This window comes from Oryx dammah, unplaced genomic scaffold (assembly GCF_014754425.2).
Source record: "Oryx dammah isolate SB20612 unplaced genomic scaffold, SCBI_Odam_1.1 HiC_scaffold_11, whole genome shotgun sequence".
Taxonomy (NCBI): domain Eukaryota; kingdom Metazoa; phylum Chordata; class Mammalia; order Artiodactyla; family Bovidae; genus Oryx; species Oryx dammah.
In genome coordinates this window covers 43,618,102-43,638,411 of record NW_024070195.1, presented here as the reverse complement: position 1 = coordinate 43,638,411, position 20,310 = coordinate 43,618,102, and the positions used below count along the sequence as shown (strand labels likewise).

The 20,310-nt window shown below is 44.2% G+C and overlaps 1 protein-coding gene across 1 annotated transcript; it reads left to right on the top strand.

Moving 5' to 3' along the window:
- Positions 1-612: 612 nt before the first annotated feature.
- On the top strand, positions 613-19,333 carry LOC120869868 (DLA class II histocompatibility antigen, DR-1 beta chain-like). The gene is made up of 5 exons (XM_040249168.1): positions 613-725; positions 5,819-6,088; positions 15,970-16,251; positions 16,932-17,034; positions 18,372-19,333. The coding sequence occupies exons 1-5, from the start codon at positions 626-628 to the stop codon at positions 18,397-18,399; spliced, it is 783 nt and encodes a 260-aa protein (XP_040105102.1). The 5' UTR covers positions 613-625; the 3' UTR covers positions 18,400-19,333.
- The last annotated feature ends 977 nt before the right edge of the window (positions 19,334-20,310 follow it).

Below are 20,310 nucleotides of genomic sequence, written 5' to 3'. Positions count from 1 at the left end.
CCCCAGTAGAAAGAGGAGAGTCAAAAATGGGAACCAGGAGGAAGGGATTAATCACTTTTTCACATAAAATACTGATTATTCTAAAGCAGAGTTGCTGATTTGAGACCTATCTCTGAGCCCCTGCAGGATGGGATTAGGACATGGACCCTGTTACACTGTTAGTTACACACTCTGCAAAGGTACCTTCAAGACCCTCCGTTGCCCACAGATCACTCTCTGTGAGCAGCTTTGTCTTCTGTGTATTCTGGAGGTCCACTGAAGGTAGAGGCAGCGCTGGGAGATGATCCTGAAAAACTTAGGTGACCATCACTGACCAGCAGAGCTGGCTCTCGATAGGGCCCCAATTAAAATGCTACAACTACAAACGGATCAAACTTTTAAAGCACAAAATTAAAACAATCCTTTTAAGGATTCAAAAGAGGAACTGCATACTGAATATCTGACCAGCAACTGATGATGTTATCCGTGGATGAATCTGATTGGCTCTCCTAAACAGCCGACCCAATCCAGGAACAGAGCAATGAGTTCCTAGGTTGGTAATATTTGAGTTGTGGGTGGAGGGGGTTCTTAGTCCTCACCGAGATTTTTCTGCTCCCCTGCACTTTGCCTTCTTCTGTTTTCCTGCATGGTGTGCCTTTGGTTCCCCCCAGGCTCCTGGACAGTAATTCTGCCAGTGATACTGATGGTGCTGAGCCCTCTCCTGGCTTGGGCTGGAAACACCCGAAGTAAGTGCACACCTTGGATGGTGAGCTGCTGTGGAGGGAGGGGGAGGAAGGGAGTTAGCTTTACCTCTCTGTCCAGGCCACATCCCTCAAAAATCAGCATCTTCTCCAGTGACTACTTATCTTTATCATGAGTGCTTGCATGCAGGCTCAGCCACTTCAGTCGTGTCCAACTCTTTGCAACCCCATGGACTATAGCCCGCCAGGCTCCTCTATCCGTGGGATTCTCCAAGCAGGAGTACTGGAGTGGGTTGCCATGCCCTCCTCCAGGGGATCTTCCCCACCCAGGGATCGAACTCAAGTCTCCTGCATCTCCTGCCTCGCAGGCGGATTCTTTATCCACTGAGCCACCTGGGAAGCCCTACCTTTATCATATGAATCCTCCATTCTTTCCACAAACAAAAGGCGCCTGGATACTTGCCCTCTTTAGGAGACCTGCCCAAGGAGCCTTCATATATATGCATATAGCCTATGTCTTCTCAACTCTCTTCTAATAAAACCTCTCCAGTCTCGCATCCCATTCCCTCGGGGTTTTGAGAGGATTTAGAAATATTTCCAAAATAATTCAAAATGAAAACATTAAGGGGATTCAAAAGGAATTAGAAAGACCTCTCCTGGAAGGTCCTCTTCTTGTGTCCTCCACGGGATCTGTGACGCTGCTTCCTCTCCCCAGTATGTGAGGATGTTCCAAGTGGCCTCCCCACTGTCTCCTCCTTTTTTCAATTAAAGTATTGTTGATTTACAATATTGGGTCAGCTTCTGGTGTACAGCACAGCAACTCAGTTATACATACATACACATGGTATGTATGTGCTGGCCTCTCCTGGCAGCTCAGATGGTAAAGAATCGGCTGGTAGTGCAGGAGATCTTGCTTCGATCCCTGGGTCAGGAAGATCCCCTGGAGAAGGGAACAGCAACCCACTCCAGTATTTCTGCTGAGAGAATTCCATGGACAGAGAAGCCTGGTAGGCTTCAGTCTCTGGGGTTTCAAAGAGTCGGACACAACCGAGCAACTAACACTTTCACTTTTTCATAGTTGATTTATAATATTGAGTTGGTTTCAGGTATACAGCACAGCAATTCAGTTATATATGTAGTATATATATATATTCTTTTATATATATAGTATATATATTGTTATAGTATAATATATATATATTCTTTTTCAGATTCTTTTCCCCTTTAGGTTATTACAAATTATTAAGTAGCATCCCCTGTGCTATGCAGCAGGTCCTTATCTGCTGTCTCCTTTTCTTTCTCCCTAAACCCCACGGTTTTTATAAGGCCTGTGTCCCTGGACTGGAGATTCTCTGGCACAAGTTGGGGTTAGTTTTCTCTCGTTTCTCCTGTGGTATAACGTACTCTGGAACTAAAGTGGGGATCCTCAGTACTCGGAATGACCCTGTAGTTAAGGGGCATTCTGTGATGCCTTAAAGAACTCAAGAAGAACTGAAAACCTGGCACAGGCCAGTGCTTATTGTGACTATTCTGAACCTTTCTATCCTCTCAGTTTCTGCTACATCACCTCTTGATCTGGCCTGAACCCACAAGAAGAGATTCAACTAATACAGAATGTGTGCGTGTGTCTTCAGTTGCTCAGTTGGTGTCTGACTCTATGCGATCCTATAGATCATAGCCCACTAGGCTCCTCTGTCCAAGGGATTCTCTAGGCGAGAATACTGGAGTGGATTGCCATGCCCTTTTCCAGGAGATCTTCCCAACCCAGGGGTCAAACCTGCATCTCTATATGTCCTGCACTGGCAGGTGGGTTCTTTACCAATAGTGCCACCTGGGAATCCTGATATGGAATAGACCATATTAAATTATATTTTTATAGACCCAAAATAGTCGCACATCAGCCATTTCATATGGTTCAAACCATGTACCCTGAGCAGGATACTGAGAGTGTCAAGCCTGTTTCCATCCCACGGGGCTGATAGCCAATAAGGAAGTCAAGGGAACTCATTACCTCTTAGAGTCTTGAGCCCAATTTTCATATGTTCATTCATCATGCCAACAGTTTTCCGTAATCAGCCATCTTTGGTTACCTCTCCCTCCATTTTTCTGTATTCTTTCCCCAACCATGTCATCACCATTACTGAAAATTCCCAAAGTTTGCACAAACCTGCAGCACTATAACAGACCCATTGGATGAGATGAAACTTCATAAAATGTTGCTTGTCTCTTAAAATCACCTGTGAATGTTTCTTTACAGTAGAAAGAAGAGAAAGAGGAAGTTAGTCCGAATTTCTCACAGGATATAGAAGAGACATAAGGTATAGAGTCTTCCCCAGTGGTCCAGTGATTAAGACTCCACCTCCCACTGCAGAGGGCACAGGTTCAACCCTGGCTGGGGAATTAAATTGTCACGATTACAAAACTGTGTTGGAGTGGGAGCCCCTTCCTGCTTTCCAGAAGCCCCACAAAGATGAATTCCCCAAACCATAAGTGACAAATACTTTTTTGAGCAACTATTATGTACTAGGCTCAGTGAATTCTATTTGAATAATACAGAGAAGTCCATTATGATCATGGAAGTTACCTAATGACAAGAAAGACAACAACCCAATAAACCCTGAAGCAAGAAAAACATTTGAAACAGTAGTAAATGCTGTTTATATGTGTATATTACATGTGATGAGTGAGTGTTAGCATCTCTGACTCTTTGTGACCCTATGGACTGTAGCCCACCAGGCTCCTCTGTCCACGGAATTCTCCAGGCAAGAATACTGGAGTGGGTTGCCATTCCCCTCTCCAGGAGATCTTCCAGACCCTGGAGGGATCAAACACAGGCCTGGTGCATTGCAGGCAGGTTCTTCACTGTCTGAGCCACATATTATAGACAGATAGATAGATAGATAGACAGACAGACAGACAGAGAGATAGTATTCACCTGACTTCAGTGCAAGTGTCTAGGGGGCTTTTCCTGAGAAAGTGACATCCAATAAATGATGAGAAGAAAACAATCATAAGAAAGATCTAAGGGACAAATACTCCAGGGACCAAGGGAAAGGTAGAAATGTGGGAAGATGTTTGCTGTGTTTAAGGGACAGAAAGAAGGTTCGAGCAGCTGAAACAGATAAAGCAGGTGGAGGAGTGGAATAAGGTGAGGTTGGAGAGAAAGTCAGGAGCCAAATCATGTTAGGCCCAAATGGCCATGATGAGAAATTTGACTTTTATTTATAGAGATACGTGAAGCAACTAAGGGAAGTTACAAAGTGAGTCCATTTGTATATTTTTTTAATATGTATTTATTTATTTGGCTGCACTGGATCTTAGTTGTGGCACGCGGGATCTAGTTCTCTAACCAAGGAGTGAACGCTGGCCCTGTGCATGGGAAGCTCAGAGTCTTAGCCACTGAACTACTGCCCTATGTTTATTTTTTTAAAATAATTCTAGCTACCACATGACGATTAGATTGCAGGGGTTCATGCATCCCAGTGTTGCATCCCAAAGAACATGCACCCCAGTGTTCATTCACTGCAGCATTATTTACAATACCTCAAATGTGAAAGCAACTTAAGTGTCCATTGACAGAAGAATGGATAAAAATGTGGTACATATACAATGGAATATGACTCAGTCATAAAAAAGAATGAAATTCTGCCATTTGCAACAATATGGATGGACCTAGAGAGTATTAAGATGAGTGGAATAAGTCAGACAGAAAAAGTCGAATACTCTGTAATCACTTATAAGTGGAATCTAAAACATAAAGCAAACACATGTGTATGACAAAACAGAAACAGACTCACAAAGTGTGAACTAGTGGCTACCAGTGGGGAACTGGAAGGCAGGAAGACTGAGACAAGGGTATGGTATTAAAAGATGCAAAGTACTATGTATAAAATAAATAAGCAGCAAAGACATATAGTACAGCTCAGGGAAATATAGCCATTATCTTGTAATAACTTTAAATGGAGTATAATCTATAAAAGTATTGAATCACTGTGTTGTACACCTGGAACTAATATAATCTTGTAAATCAACGATACTGCAATTTAAGAAAAGACCCAAAAATTTACAAAGATATACACTCGTACGGTATGTGTGTGTATATTTGTGTCTCTGTATCTTTACACACAATGAAGCTACAGAACCATGTGCAACCATTAAGAGCGCTGAGACCCAGCTGACTTTCCGTCAGCAGGGCAGAACTGCCAAATGAATCTTGGCACCAAATTTGTAGAAAATCTGGCTTTCTGAGCTGTCCAGACTTGGAAAAGGAATGGTGGACCAGTCCTGGGCTTATGGTTTTAACCTCCTACAACCCATTAATAGTTTTCATTATAGTTAGCATAAAGTCAAAATCCTAATATTACCTACAAGTGCCTGGTTCCGTGTAATTTCTCCAGTCTCATCTTTTAGCCTCCTTTCTCTCACTTTTTTGTGGTTCAGTGAACTGTCTTCTTGAGGACGTTCATCAGTTAATTCTTTCAGCTTTTCCACACGTCTACTTCTTTTCCACATTTCTACTTAAAATGTGTCTCTCTTTTTCCCCTAAACACACACACTCTTCCTCCAGCTCTCAGCCACTTCCCCGTACACCTCACACTTTAAGTGTCTTCGGAGACCGTGCCTCTGACGCCCTAACCCAGCTTAGGTCCTCCCATCATTCACAGAAGCCCAGCCTGTTATCCTGACATTTCTCATTCCTGTATACATTGCTGTGCATTTGGCTTCCGTCCATCACTTTCACTAAATGTCAAGCTCCGCGAATAGAGGGACGGTGCCTGTTTCCCCCTTCCTGGAATCTCAGGGGCAGCGAGGGTTTGGCAGGCGGGCAGTCCTGACCAAGCACTCACGGGAGGAAGGGGGCGGCCGTGTGGCGGCAGAGGTCGTGGGGAGACAGCGCTGGTGTCTCTGCGGTGGAGGGTCCCAGGAGGAGGCGGCGGTGGGGACCCCGACCAGGCCACACTTGGCGACGCCAGGCGAGCCTGGTGGCCAAGAGGAGCCCGATCGGCTCAGGGGCAGAGCTCGTCTTCCCTGCGCGGCTGGCGGGGGAGGACGGACCAGGGCTCCGAGGGCCCGAGGGAGCCCTTGGGGGTCTCTGCGGCGCCGGGCGCCAGGTAACCAGGGCACTCCCGTCCCCACAGCACTCTTCATGGTGCAGGGCAAGTCCGAGTGTCACTTCTCCAACGGCACGCGGCAGGTGCGCTTCCTGGACAGGTACATCTACAACCGCGAGGAGCAGGTGCGCTTCGACAGCCTCGTGGGCGAGTACCGGGCGCTGACGGAGATGGGGCGGCCGGCGGCCGAGCGATGGAACCGCTGGCCCGAGGCCCTGCAGCGGGCCCGCGCCGCCGTGCACGCCTTCTGCATCAGCAACTACGAGTTCTTCGCGAGCCGCACGGTACAGAGGAGAGGTGAGCCGGGGTGGGGGTGAGACGTCGGTGCAGGGGAGGGGAGTGTGAGAGCGCCCGAGACAGAGACGGAGAGACAGAGAGAGACGGAGAGAGACGGAAAGACAGAGAGACGGAGATAGAGAGACAGAGACACAGAGAGACAGAGAGAGAGAGATGGAGAGAGACGGAGAGACAGAGAGAGACGGAGATAGAGAGACAGAGACAGAGAGAGAGAGACGGAGAGAGACGGAGATAGACAGAGACACAGAGAGACAGAGATGGAGAGAGACAGAGAGACAGAAATAGAGACAGAGAGACAGAGACAGACAGGCAGAGACAGAGAGACAGAGAGACGGAGCTAGACTGAGTCCAGTGAGTGAGTTGGATGGGGGAGGACAGGGCAGGCTACAGGGGTCCCCGTGAGAGCCTGCTGTCAGAAAGCTAGTGTGCGATTTTGTCAGTGTGCGGTGGGCGGAGAGAGGGTGGTGTGGTGGGGGAGTGGACCGGGGTCTGAAAGGGGGAGAGAGGGCCGAGGTGGAAAGACAGATACGGGGGACGGGGGTCTGGGCCTCCTGCCCCCCAGGGAGGGCTGGGGGGTGGGTGGAGGGGAAGGCTGGCTGAAGTGGGGGCAGAGATTCGGGAAGGGGCCTCGAGGTGTCCGTGGTTGGGGGGAGATTTGGGGGGGAGCTGAGGAATGCAAAAGGGCTGGGAGACTGTGAGAAGAGCTCCAGTCTGCTCTGGGCATACCCCTCACTGCTGAACCCTCCGCGGTAAGTGCGCTGATGTCTGTGTGCAGGAGTGTTGCGCTGAGAATAAATTAGTGGGGGCACTAATTTCTAGGGGTGCAGTAGAGAGGAACCTCCCACACCCTTCTGACCTTTCTGAAGCTGCTTTTAGTTCTAAATTTCCGACTACTTTTTTGCTTTCTTGGTATGTACATGTTTACATATTTGAAATGATTATGAAGCCAACTTCTGGATATAATTTTGTTACTTAATATCAACATACTAATATTACCATGTTTATAATGTAATAGTACTTAGGTAGTTACATATTAATCCTTTGTATGGTTGTAAACAATTTACCTGGCACTCCCCATTGTAAATTTTATTTTCTGTATTGCCACTTAGCTGGAAATTTATATCTTATTGTTTTTAACTTACATTTCTTTTATTTCTAAAGTTCTCTTTTATCACGTTTTTTTTTTTTTTTTTTTTTTTTGCCAGTTGTAATGACTGCTCCAAACACTATCTATTAATCTGTTATCGCTGGGGTCCATGTGTTTTTCTCAGTAATTTTATGACTTCTCTATGCAGTAAGATTATTAACATTTTGAGTCAACATTTTCTCCAGTTTGCGGTTTCTATTAATTCTGTTTAATATTTTCCATGTTAAATGTTTAACAGTTTTTATTTACTGAAAGAGAAACAGCAAAATTGTGACTAATGGTTTACCATTGATCTTAAATCTACTATTTTATGGTTCTGTACAAATTCATCCCACACTTTCTTTTAAAATAATTGTATTTACCTAGGGCCTGATAGTGTTAGAGAAGGAAATGGCAACCCACTCCAGTACTTTTGCCTGGAAAATTCCATGGACTGAGGAGCCTGGCGGGCTACAGTTCACGGGGCTGCAAAGAGTCAGACACGACTGAGCGACTTCACTTTCACTTTGATAGTGTTAGAGGTTGTTTCAGATGTTGAGTCCCAGGCCATACTCTGATCACAAATGTCAGTTTAGAAGGAGAGATAATTCTAAAACGATAACAATTCCAAACATTGTTGTTGTTCAGTCACTCAGTCATGTCCAACTCTTTGCGACCCTACGGACTGCTGCACACCAGGCTCCTCTGTCCTTCACCATCTCCAAGAGTTTGCTCAAGCTCATGTCCATTGAGTCAGTGATGCTGTCCAACCATCTCATCCTCTGTCACCCCCTTCTCCTGCCTTCAGTCTTTCCCAGCATCAGCATCTTTTCCAGCAAGCCAACTGTTCACATCAGGTGGCCAAAGTATTGGAGCTTCAGCTTCGGCATCAGTCCTTCCAATGAGAATTCAGGGTTGATTTCTTTTAGGATGGACTGGTTTGATCTCCTTGCTCTCCAAAGGACTCTCAAGAGTCTTTTTTAGCACCATAGTTCGGAGCTGTTTCTCTGCTCTTCCTCAGTAGCATAGTGGACACCTTCTGACCTGGGGGGCTCATCTTTCAGTGTCATTCTTTCTGCCTTTTCATACTGTTCATGGGGTTCTCAAGGCAAGAATGCTGAAGTGGCTCGCCATTCCCTTCTGCAGTGGACCATGTTTTGTCAGGACCCCACCATGGCCCGTCTGTCTTGGGTGGCCTTGCACGGCATGGCTCCCAGTTTCATTGGCTTACACAGGCTGAGAGCCATGTGATCATTTTGGTTAGTTTTCTGTGTTTACAGTTTTCATTCTGTCTGAGCTCTGATGCATGACAATAAGAGGCATGTGCAAGCTCCCTGATGGGAGAGACTGGCTGTGGGGAAAACTGGGTCTTGCTCTGATGGGTAGGGTCATGCTCTGATGGGTAGGGTCATGCTCAGTAAGTCTTTAATCCAGTTTTCTGCTAATGGCTGGGGCTGTGCTCTCTCCCCTGAGGCAGCCCAGTCCTGGATTCTGCAGTCTCTGACCTAGGGCTATCGGCTCTAAGGATAGGGCTAATGGACATAAGCCTCCTCCAAGTGGACTTAAGCCACACAGCACGCCTCCCGGGACTGCCGCTGCCAGAGCCCCTGTCCCCATGGGAGGCCACTACTGACCTGTGCCTCTGCAGGAGACCCTCAAACACTCACAGTCAGGGCTGGCTCAGTCTCTTGTGGGGTCACTGCTCCTTTCCCTCGGTCCTGGTGTGGGCAAGTTTTGTTTGTACTCTCCAAGAGCCTCTGATTGAGCCCCTCCTACCATCTCGTTGTGGCTTCTCCTTTGTCCCTGGATGTGGGGTATCTTTTCGTTGGTGGGTTCCAACATCCTGCTGTCAATAGTTGTTCAGCCGCTAGTTGCAATTTTGCTGTTCTTGCAGGAAAAGATGAGCTCACGTCCTTCTACTCTGCCATTTGTATAATGTCAGACAGCTGTAATCAGGTCAGACTACTACAATAAACTACCATAAACTGTTTTATGTTAAAAATGACATAAATGTATTTCTCACAGCTTTAGAGAAGAATAAGTCCAAAATCAAGGCACAGGCAGATTCAGTGTCTGGTGAGATCCCACTGTGACTTTTTTTGGACAAAAGGGAGGCAAAGGGAGAGATTCATCAGCTGAGTATAAAGCTATAACAACTTTTAAAATGACGAACTCTCCTTGTTGCTTTTCCTGTCCAGGACTCATGTTTTCCTTGAGACACCCCTCGTGGAGAATGACCTCTGAGGCCCGTCTCTGCTGCTCAGGGGAAGAACAGGTTCCATGCAGCTCTACATCTCTACCAACCCCACTGCTGTTCTCTCATGTATCCTTAAGCTTTGAATCGTATTTTCTTTCATAGTGAAAAAAAAAAAAAATTCAACGAGTAACTAACATATATTGAGCACTAAGTTCCAGCCACTCCACACAACCTGTGGGACTTTAGTTCCTCGATCAGGGGTTGAATCAGGCCCTTGGCAGTGAGAGTGCAGAATTCTAACCATTGGACCACCAGGGAATTCCCCCAGCTGTTTCTTAACATAGTTTAGGTCTATCAAGTCTTTTTTAAAAATATGACAGTCAACATTTTTTATTGAAGTATAGTTGATTTACAATGTTGTGTTAATCTCTGCTGAACAGCAAAGTGATTCAGTTACATACATTCTTCTTTTAATACTCTTTTCCATTATGCTTTATCATAGGATACTGAATATAGTTCTCTGTGCTATACAGTGGGACCATGTTGTTTAGCTGTTCTGTACATAATAACTTTCATCTACCATCCCCAGACTCCCACTCCATTCCTCTCCCAAGCCCGTACCCCTTGGCAACTACAGGTCTGTTCTCTGTGTCTGTGTGTCTGTTTCATAAATAAGTTCATTGTGTCGTATTTTAGATTCCACATATAAGTGATAGCATGTGGTATCTGTCCTTCTCTTTCTGACTGACTTCACTTAGTATGATCATCTCTAGGGGCATCCATGTTGTTGTAAATGGCATTATTTTGTTCTTTTTTATGGCTGAGTAGTAGTCCATCTTGGAGAAAGCAATGGCACCCACTGCAGTACTCTTTGCCTGGAGAATGCCATGGACAGAGGAGCCTGGTGGGCTGCTGTCTATGGGGTCACACAGAGTCGGACACGACTGAGATGACTTAGCAGCAGTAGTCCATCTTTTTATATATATATAAATTTATTTACTTTAATTGGAGGCTAATTACTTTACAATATTGTATCGGTTTTGCCATACATTGACATGAATCCACTGTGGTTGAGCATGTCTTCCCCATCCTGAATCCCCCTCCCACCTCCTTCCCCATACCATCTCTCTGGGTCATCCCAGTGCACCAGCCCCGAGCATCCTGTATCATGCATCAAACCTGGACTGGTGATTTGTTTCACATATGATAATATACATGTTTCAATGCCATTCTCCCAAATCATCCCACCCTCTCCCTCTCCCACAGAGTCCAAAAGACTGTTCTATACATCTGTGTCTCTTTTGCTGTCTCGCATACAGGATTATCATTACCATCTTCTAAATTCCACATATAAGCATTAGTATACTGTTCCGGTGTTTTTCTTTCTGGCTTACTTCACTCTGTATAATGGGCTCCAGTTTCATCCATCTCATTAGAACTGATTCAAATGTATTCTTTTTAATGGCTGAGTAATACTCCATTGTGTATATGTACCACAGCTTTCTTATCCATTCGTCTGCTGATGGACATCTAGGTTGCTTCCATGTCCTGGCTATTATAAACAGTGCTGCGATGAACATTGGGGTACACGTGTCTCTTTCAATTCTGGTTTCCTCGGTGTGTATGCCCAGCAGTGGGATTGCTGGGTCATGTGGCAGGTCTATTTCCAGTTTTTTAAGGAATCTCCACACTGTTCTCCATAGTGGCTGTACTAGTTTGCATTCCCACCAACAGTGTAACAGGGTTCCTTTTTCTCCACACCCTCTCCAGCATTTATTGCTTGTAGACTTTTGGATCACAGCCATTCTGACTGGTGTGAAATGGTACCTCATTGTGGTTTTGATTTGCATTTCTCTGATAATGAGTGATGTTGAGCATCTTTTCATATGTTTGTTAGCCATCTGTATGTCTTCTTTGGAGAAATGTCTATTTAGTTCTTTGGCCCATTTTTTGACTGGGTCATTTATTTTTCTGGATTTGAGCTGCAGGAGTTGCTTGCATATTTTTGAGATTAGTTGTTTGTCAGTTGCTTCATTTGCTATTATTTTCTCCCATTCAGAAGGCTGTCTTTTGACCTTGCTTATAGTTTCCTTAGTTGTGCAGAAGCTTTTGATTTTAATTAGGTCCCATTGTTTATTTTTGCTTTTATTTCCAATATTCTGGGATGTGGGTCATAGAGGATCCTGCTGTGATTTATGTCGGAGAGTGTTTTGCCTATATTCTCCTCTAGGAATTTTATAGTTTCTGGTCTTAAGTTTAGATCTTTAATCCATTTTGAGTTTATTTTTGTGTATGGTGTTAGAAAGTGTTCTAGTTTCATCCTTTTACAAGTGGTTGATCAGTTTTCCCAGCACCACTTGTTAAAGAGATTATCTTTTCTCCATTGTATACTCTTGCCTCCTTTGTCAAAGATAAGGTGTCCATAGGTGCATGGATTTATCTCTGGGCTTTCTATTTTGTTCCTTTGATCTATATTTCTGTCTTTGTGCCAGTACCATACTGTCTAGATTTAAGGGCCTAGATCTGATAGATAGAGTGCCTAATGAACTATGGACTGAGGTTCGTGACATTGTACAGGAGACAGGGATCAAGACCATCCCCATGGAAAAGAAATGCAAAAAAGCAAAATGGCTGTCTGGGGAGGACTTACAAATAGCTGTGAAAAGAAGAGAGGCAAAAAGCAAAGGAAGGAAAGAAAAGATAAAAGCATCTGAATGCAGAGTTCCAAAGAATAGCAAGGAGAGATAAGAAAGCCTTCTTCAGCGATCAATGCAAAGAAATAGAGGAAAACAACAGAATGGGAAAGACTAGAGATCTCTTCAAGAAAATTAGAGGTGTCAAGGGAACATTTCATGCAAAGATGGGCTCGATAAAAGACAGAAATGGTATGGACCTAACAGAAGCAGAAGATATTAAGAAGAGGTGGCAAGAATACACAGAAGAACTGTACAAAAAAGATCTTCACGACCCAGAAAATCATGATGATGTGATCACTAATCTAGAGCCAGACATCTTAGAATGTGAAGTCAAGTGGGCCTTAGAAAGCATCACTACGAACAAAGCCAGTGGAGGTGATGGAATTTCAGTTGAGCTGTTTCAAATCCTGAAAGATAATGCTGTGAAAGTGCTGCACTCAATATGCCAGCAAATTTGGAAAACTCAACAGTGGCCACAGGACTGGAAAAAGTCAGTTTTCATTCCAATTCCAAAGAAAGGCAATGCCAAAGAATGCTCAAACTACCACACAGTTGCACTCATCTCACATGCTAGTAAAGTAATGCTCACAATTCTCCAAGCCAGGCTTCAGGAATATGTGAACTGTGAACTCCTTGATGTTCAAGCTGGTTTTAGAAAAGGCAGAAGAACCAGAGATCAAATTGCCAACATCTGCTGGATCATGGAAAAAGCAAGAGAGTTCCAGAAAAACATCTATTTCTGCTTTATTGACTATGCCAAAGCCTTTGACTGTGTGGATCCCAATAAACTGTGGAAAATTCTGAAGGAGATGGGAATACCAGACCACCTAACCTGCCTCTTGAGAAATCTGTATGCAGGTCAGGAAGCAACAGTTAGAACTGGACATGGAACAACAGACTGGTTCCAAATAGGAAAAGGAGTACGGAAAGGCTGTACATTGTCACCCTGCTTATTTAACTTATATGCAGAGTACATCATGAGAAACACTGGACTGGAAGAAACACAAGCTGGAATCAAGATTCTGGGAGAAATATCAATAACCTCAGATATGCAGATGACACCACCCTTATGGCAGAAAGTGAAGAGGAACTAAAAAGCCTCTTGATGAAAGTGAAAGAGGAGAGTGAAAAAGTTGGCTTAAAGCTCAACATTCAGAAAATGAAGATCATGACATCCGGTCCCATCACTTCATGGGAAATAGATGGGGAAACAGTGGAAACAGTGTCTGACTTTATTTTTGGGGGCTCCAAAATCACTGCAGATGGTGAGTGCAGCCATGAAATTAAAAGATGCTTACTCCTTGGAAGGAAAGTTATGACCAACCTAGATAGCATATTTAAAAGCAGAGACATTACCGTCTAAGTTCCGTCTAGTCAAGGCTATGGTTTTTCCTGTGGTCATGTATGGATGTGAGAGTTGGACTGTGAAGAAGGCTGAGTGGCAAAGAATTGATGCTTTTGAACTGTAGTGTTGGAGAAGACTCTTGAGAGTCCCTTGGACTGCAAGGAGATCCAACCAGTCCATTCTGAAGGAGATCAACCCTGAGATTTCTTTGGAAGGAATGATGCTAAAGCTGAAGCTCCAGTACCTTGGCCACCTGATGCAAAGAGTTGACTCATTGGAAAAGACTCTGATGCTGGGAGGGATTGGGGGCAGGAGGAGAAGGGGACAACCGAAGATGAGATGGTTGGATGGCATCACGGACTTGATGGACGCGAGTCTGAGTGAACTCCGGGAGATGGTGATGGACAGGGAGTCCTGGCGTGCTGCGATTCATCGGGTTGCAAAGAGTCGGACACAACTGAGCGACTGAACTGAACTGATGCTGTCTTGATGACTGTGACTTTGTAGTAGAGCCTAAAGTCAGGCAGGTTAATTTCTCCAGTTCCATTCTTCTTTCTCAAGATTGCTTTGGCTATTTGAAGTTTTTTGTATTTCCATACAAATTGTGAAATTATTTGTTCTAGCTCTGTGAAAAATACCGTTGGTAGCTTGATAGGGATTGCATTGAATCTATAGATTGTGCCGGGAGCCAGTGTGAGGAATCCCACCTGTGACAAGGTCATGAGGGAGGAAGCTGACATACGCAAGGCTGTGATCAGACTTCAGGAGTTCCCCCTGGCATTTCCTGAGCATCCACCCCCCAAAAATAAGAATCTGCCTGCTTTTCCACTTTTCTGATATTCTCTGGAAAAAAGTCAACTCAGGGCTTTAGTCTTCTGCATTTGAAAGGGATGTTTCAGTTAACCCCCTCTGATTGCTCTCTAGCTTGCCTAACAGGTTTCCGGGACCTCTTACAGCTTGTGAATTGCTTGCAGCCCCTAACCGCAAGAGGCACAAAGTTTAAAAGCATCTTAAAGATACAGAGCCTTTTCTAAAGAGTTAAAAATTATATTGGTGACGGGATTTCACTGTTGACTCAATGATTGCCACCAGGCCTCCATATTCTTTATCTTTTAGGCACCTGGGAGGATGTTAATCAATGTAAACGGGATATGGAAAAGGATATATAGTAGTTCTGATGTTAGCAGCACTAGACTTGAGTTAATTACTTCTCTTTGCACTCCTCTGGTGTCCTTGCTATGTAAGAATGTAACTTTATTTAGTGCTTTCTGAGAATGGCACCAGACTTTGGGAAGATCAACACAAATAAGTCTTCTGGTTGACTAACCCTTATCAGAAAAAAGGCTGTAAAATGTTAATTGGCCCCTTTTGGCCAGAAGATGATGTAAATCACCTAAGACTTGTGTATACAATTAGGTATGCAGAGAGAAAAGCCTGGTTTTGATAAAAGTCTGGACTGCTAACACTGCATAACTTTGTGTTACCCATTGATCTCCATGTTTTATCAAAAGTATAAAAGGCCTTCTAAACAATAGAGGCCGGAGCCGGTCGCTGGACTGGTTTCCCCTGTGTCTCTCTCTCTTTTTCCCTCCTTCTCCTCTTTACTTTAATTTCAGGCTGAAATTTCCATCTGGGGCGCGGAGGCTCGCCAAGTCTACTTACTTGCCCTGGCTGTTAAGACCCGCGTGAAAGGGAGCCTAAGGCAAGGCACCCTTAGATATTCAAGCAAGCGCCGGTGGCCCATTGTAGATGGTGCAAATTCCTTATTTGGAATTTTATTGGTCTTTCACGTAATCCAAGCTATTCAGCCCTCTTCCTCCACTTAATCTTTCTACTACACTATTGTTTCTTAATCTAATCTTATATCAATAAATAAATAAGTCTTTCCTTGCCGACTCCGTCCACGCTTCAGATTCCCTGGATCCACAGGGGCTGGACCCCGGCAAGATTGCTTTGGGTAGTATACTCATTTTCACTATATTGATTCTTCTGATCCATGAACATGGTATATTTCTCCATCTATTAGTGTCCTCTTTGAATTCTTTCACCAGTGTTTTATAGTTTTCTATATATAGTAGTCTATCTTATATATGGCTCATCTAACTCAAAGAGGTAAGTTTGCTTCATTATCCTCCTAAGAGATAAGAAAGTTGAGGCACAAAGTAATTTAAAAACTCTTCCAGAATTAACCAGATAGAAGCAGAGCCTGGATTTGAACCCAGGGAGCCTAGTTACAGAAATCACACTTTTAATGAATATACCGTGTCCTGTAAAAAGTGTAAATACTGCAGTTCAACAATAAGTAACTCCTTCAAATTATGAAAAGAAACCCCACAATTTTCCTCAACATCTCTTAGCTCTAATAGGGGCTGGAGGTTTTGGGGTTAAATTCAAGCCAGGTTCATGGCACCACATCCTCTGAAGCCACATGGGAAGCCTGGCCTGTCGGAGGCTGCAGTTTGGTCAGGAGACTTAGTCTGTCTCCCGCAATAACCCCTGCTGTGTTTTCTCTCCTAGTTAAGCCTACGGTGACTGTGTATCCTGTAAAGAGTCGGCCCCTACAGCACCACAACCTCCTGGTCTGCTCTGTGAATGGTTTCTACCCTGGCCACATTGAAGTCAAGTGGTTCCGGAACGGCCAGGAAGAGGAGGCCGGGGTGGTCTCCACAGGCTTGATCCCTAATGGAGACTGGACCTTCCAGATCATGGTGATGCTTGAAATAGTTCCTCAGGGTGGAGAGGTCTACACCTGCCACGTGGAGCACCCCAGCCGGATGAGCCCTGTCACAGCAGAATGGAGTGAGGAGCTCTCTGATCTCATAAGTTTCTCAGCCACCACAGAGGGGGCCCACTTACCCCCAAGTGTCAGGTTTCTCCTCTCCCCGCACAAATGTCCATGGGCTCCATGTTCTCGTCTCCTTCAGCTGAGGTTGTTGGGGTTGCCCTGTGACGTCCTGTGATGGAAATCCTCCAATAGTTTTCAGATATCCCATGATGACTTCTGTAAATGCCTGGGCCCCCTGGGGAGCCAGTTCTTCCCAGCAAGCTGAGCCTCCTGTGACCTCCTGGGCACCAGTCCTCTGTGTCAAGTTGGGCTTGTGCTTCAGACACTCTTGCCCTGAGTTGTTCACTGTGATCTGAGAAGGGGCACACCCCTCCAAGGACCTTCCTGACCTGAGGGAAGTTCAGTCCCAGCTCTGCCTTTTATTAGCTCTGTCAGCCAAGACAGACTTGCCCACCTCATCCAGTCCCAGGCTCCTCATCCATCAGATGTTGAAGATGTGTGGCCTTCTATCAGGGCTGGGATATTTAAATGATTCACTGCCTGAACCTTGTAGTAACTCAGCTTGAATTTTCATGCCTTTTCTAGGAATGGCCAATTATTTCAGTTTTTTCAGAGCAGGCTTCTTCCCCCCAGTTTCAATTAGAAAAGTTGGATTTGGGATAAAAATCACTCAGAAACTGGCTTCTTTTCTCAGGGGCACGGGATGAATCTTCACAAAAAAAGATGCTGAGTGGAATCGGGGCCTGTGTTCTGGGTCTGCTCTTCCTCGGGATGGGGCTGCTCTTCTATATCAGGAGGTAAGGGACATGTTGGCAACTGAGACACCCCACAGATTGTTTGGAGGAAAAAATATGGCTTTACTCAATGAAGTTCTCTGAATACAACCTTTGTCTAGTTGATCTTAACTTTCCTAGAAATCCAGAAAGTACCTATGGGTGAAATATAAGAGGTGATGGCCTGTAGAGATAAGAGAAGGGTTAGCATGCATGGAGATCTCAGATAGAAATCCTTGGGCAAATGCAAGAAGAGACACTAAGGCTGATGAAATGGTCCTGGATTTGTGTGATGGAAGCTTCCTAGGTCATATGCATTCCAGGGTCTGCTCCCCGTCCACCCTGGTATTCAGTGATGCGAGCTGTGGTGTCGAGAAATCTCAGGGGGTGGTCATGGGCTGAGACACTGTATCCTGAGAATGTGCCTCCTCCCTCTCCTTTCCTAGGAGACACTGGGCTTCAGCCAAGGTAATGCCCTTTCATCCCCTTTTAGAGAGAGATTTGGTCTCCTAGGAATAGTGGTGGAGATGACAAATGAGGCAACAGACAAAACGAGAAAGACTGAATTCTGATTAGGCAGTTTGCAGTAAAGCTTTGCACAGTTAATAAGAGAACAGACTTGTGTTTGCCAAGGGGGAGGGGGTGGAGAAGAGAGAGGTTGGGAGTCTGGGATTGGCAGATGGATATTATATACAGGATGGATAAATACCAAGGTCCTACTGTATAGCACAGGAAACTCTATATCCTGAGATAAACCATAATGGAAAATAACTTTTAAAAAATGTATGTATGTGGGGTTTTCCCTGGTGCTCCAGTGGTTAAGAAGCCACCTCCTGATGCAGGGGACACAGGTTCAATCCGGGGTTGGGGAACTAAGATCCCACAGGCCACAGGGCCACAGCTACTGTGTCCATGCACCCTAGAGACTGCGCTCTGCAACAGAGGAAACCACCGCAGTGAGCAGCCCACCAGCCACAACGAGAGAAAGCCTGTGCCCTGCAACAAAGATCCAGTGTGACCGTGAATAAATGAGAAGTAAAATTTAAATGTATATATGTGTATAACTGGGTCACTTTGCTGTACAGCAGAAATGAAAACAGCACTGTAAATCAACTATATTTCAATAAAATTAACAAATAAAGACTGCCAGGCCAGCAGCCACCAAAGGGGCATCTCTTCTATTAAAACTCTAAAAATAATAAAATAAGAGGCCCATGGCCTGAGGTTGCTGTGGTTCAGGGAGGCTTAAGACTGATTTCCACCTTCTTACTGCAGAGCTCTCGGGGGAGGCCCCCAGGAAGTGGGGAAGAACCAGCGTGAAGCGGTGGTATGGAAACAACCCTCTCCTCTGTCCCCTGCAGGTCTCCTGAGCTGGAGCAGAGACCATGACACTCAGACAAGAACCTTCAGTCCCAGCTTTTTCGCAGCTTGAAAAGGTTTCCTACTTCAGACCGTGGGCCTCTTATTGTATTACTTTCAGAGTTTTTAATCGAAGAGATGCCCCTCTGGTGGCTGCTGGCCTGGCAGTCTTTATTTATTAATTTTATTGAAATATGATTGATTTGCAGTGTTGTTTTCATTTCTGCTGTAAGGCGTTCACTCCTCATGATGAGAGTACTTTCTCAGGGTCTAATTTGCTCTGAGTTGAATGACCCTGCAGAAAAAGTCCCTGGGTGGCTTCTTCGGCCCCTACCCTGCACCCAGAAGTCCCCAGGATTGATCCCAGTACCTTATCTTCATTCTTTCCTGGTCCTCTTTGTTCTCTACCCCTGCTGCCTCCCTCCATACACATTTCTTTATATGTATTTTTTGAAATACAAGAGAGTGGAATCTTTGTACAGGTTAGACAAGGCATGGTGTATATTCATGAGAGCATAAGTCGGAAGTCAGTTTCAACTGCTCAGTGATCTCATTCCTCTAACTAAGTTCCTTTAAGTTTAGAGAGGAACAGAAATGGGCAAACAGGGAAGGAGCCAAAGGGCTACTTTCCAAAAGCAACAAATTTGAGTAAAGTGATACACAGAAACGGAAAATTGCAACTCTGTAATCAGAACAGAGTTTTTAACATTTTCTTATAGCATAAAGATTAAAGAGGGGAAAGGCAGAAAAATAACTATAGCTACTTCAACTTGGGAACAAACACAACACAAAAGGGGCTCTTTTGAGACAACAAAAAATACAAACAGGGAAGAGAAAAAGTACAGAAGCCGAATAGGTAAATGAAGATAAAATGCTATCAGCAGGAAAAAAGACTATTTTATCTATGATATGTTTTTTTAATATAAATTTATTTATTTTAATTGGAGGCTAATTACTTAACAATATTGTATTGGTTTTGCCATACATCAACATGAATCCGCCACAGGTATACACGTGTTCCCCATCCTGAACCCCCCTCCTTCCTCCCTCCCCGTACCATCCCTCTGGGTAGTCTCAGTGCACCAACCCCAAGCATCCAGTATCATGCATCAAACCTGGACTACGATATGTTTTATACGAACTTCATGGTGACCACAAAACATAAATCTAGAGCAGAGATATGAAACATTTAAAAAAAAGGAAAATGAAGAAGACATACTACAAAGCCACCAAGTTAAAATGGCAGATAGAAACACAAGGAAAAAGGAAGCATAAGAGATCAGAAAACGACCAGAAAACAAAAGAGAAAATAACAGTGCTGTGTCCTCATCGATCAATAATCACCCTAAATGTAAATAAGTTGAATCAGCCAATCAAAACACACCACTGGTAACCACTTCTCTGTTCATTGTATCTAAGCAGTTATTTTTGTTTGATATGTTTTATTTATTTTGTTTTGCTTGTTTTTGCATTCCACATATTATGAGTAAAGTCATACAATATATATCTTTCTCTATCTGACTTATTTTACTTGGCATCATACTCTCGAGGTCCATTCATGTGGTTGCAAATGGCAAGACTTCACCTTTTTTATGGCTGATAGCACTCCATTGTATAAATATATATATATATATATACCACATACCACGTCTTGTTTTAATCCATTCATCTGTTGGTGGGCACTTAGGTTGTTTCCATAGTTTGGCTATTGCAAATATTACTGTGATAAACATGTGGATGCATATATCTTTTTGAGTTAGTGTTTGCATAGTCTTTGGATAAGTACCCAGAAGTGGGGGGAGGGTGAAATGGGTAAAGGGGATCAACTGTATAAAAGTGAATGGAAACTAAATTTCTGGCGTGCTCTAGTGTACACAAAAGTAGAAATAAAATGTTTTAATGCAAAACTTATCTAGTGTTATAAATTAATGTTCATTTCAG

Bases quoted from the DNA above. Each gene is read 5' to 3' on its own strand.
- LOC120869868 (XM_040249168.1), top strand. From the start codon at position 626: ATGGTGTGCCTTTGGTTCCCCCCAGGCTCCTGGACAGTAATTCTGCCA. The intron at 726-5,818 runs GTAAGTGCACAC...CCGTCCCCACAG, and splicing joins TTGGGCTGGAAACACCCGAA to CACTCTTCATGGTGCAGGGC. The intron at 16,252-16,931 runs GTGAGGAGCTCT...TTCTTTTCTCAG, and splicing joins CCCTGTCACAGCAGAATGGA to GGGCACGGGATGAATCTTCA.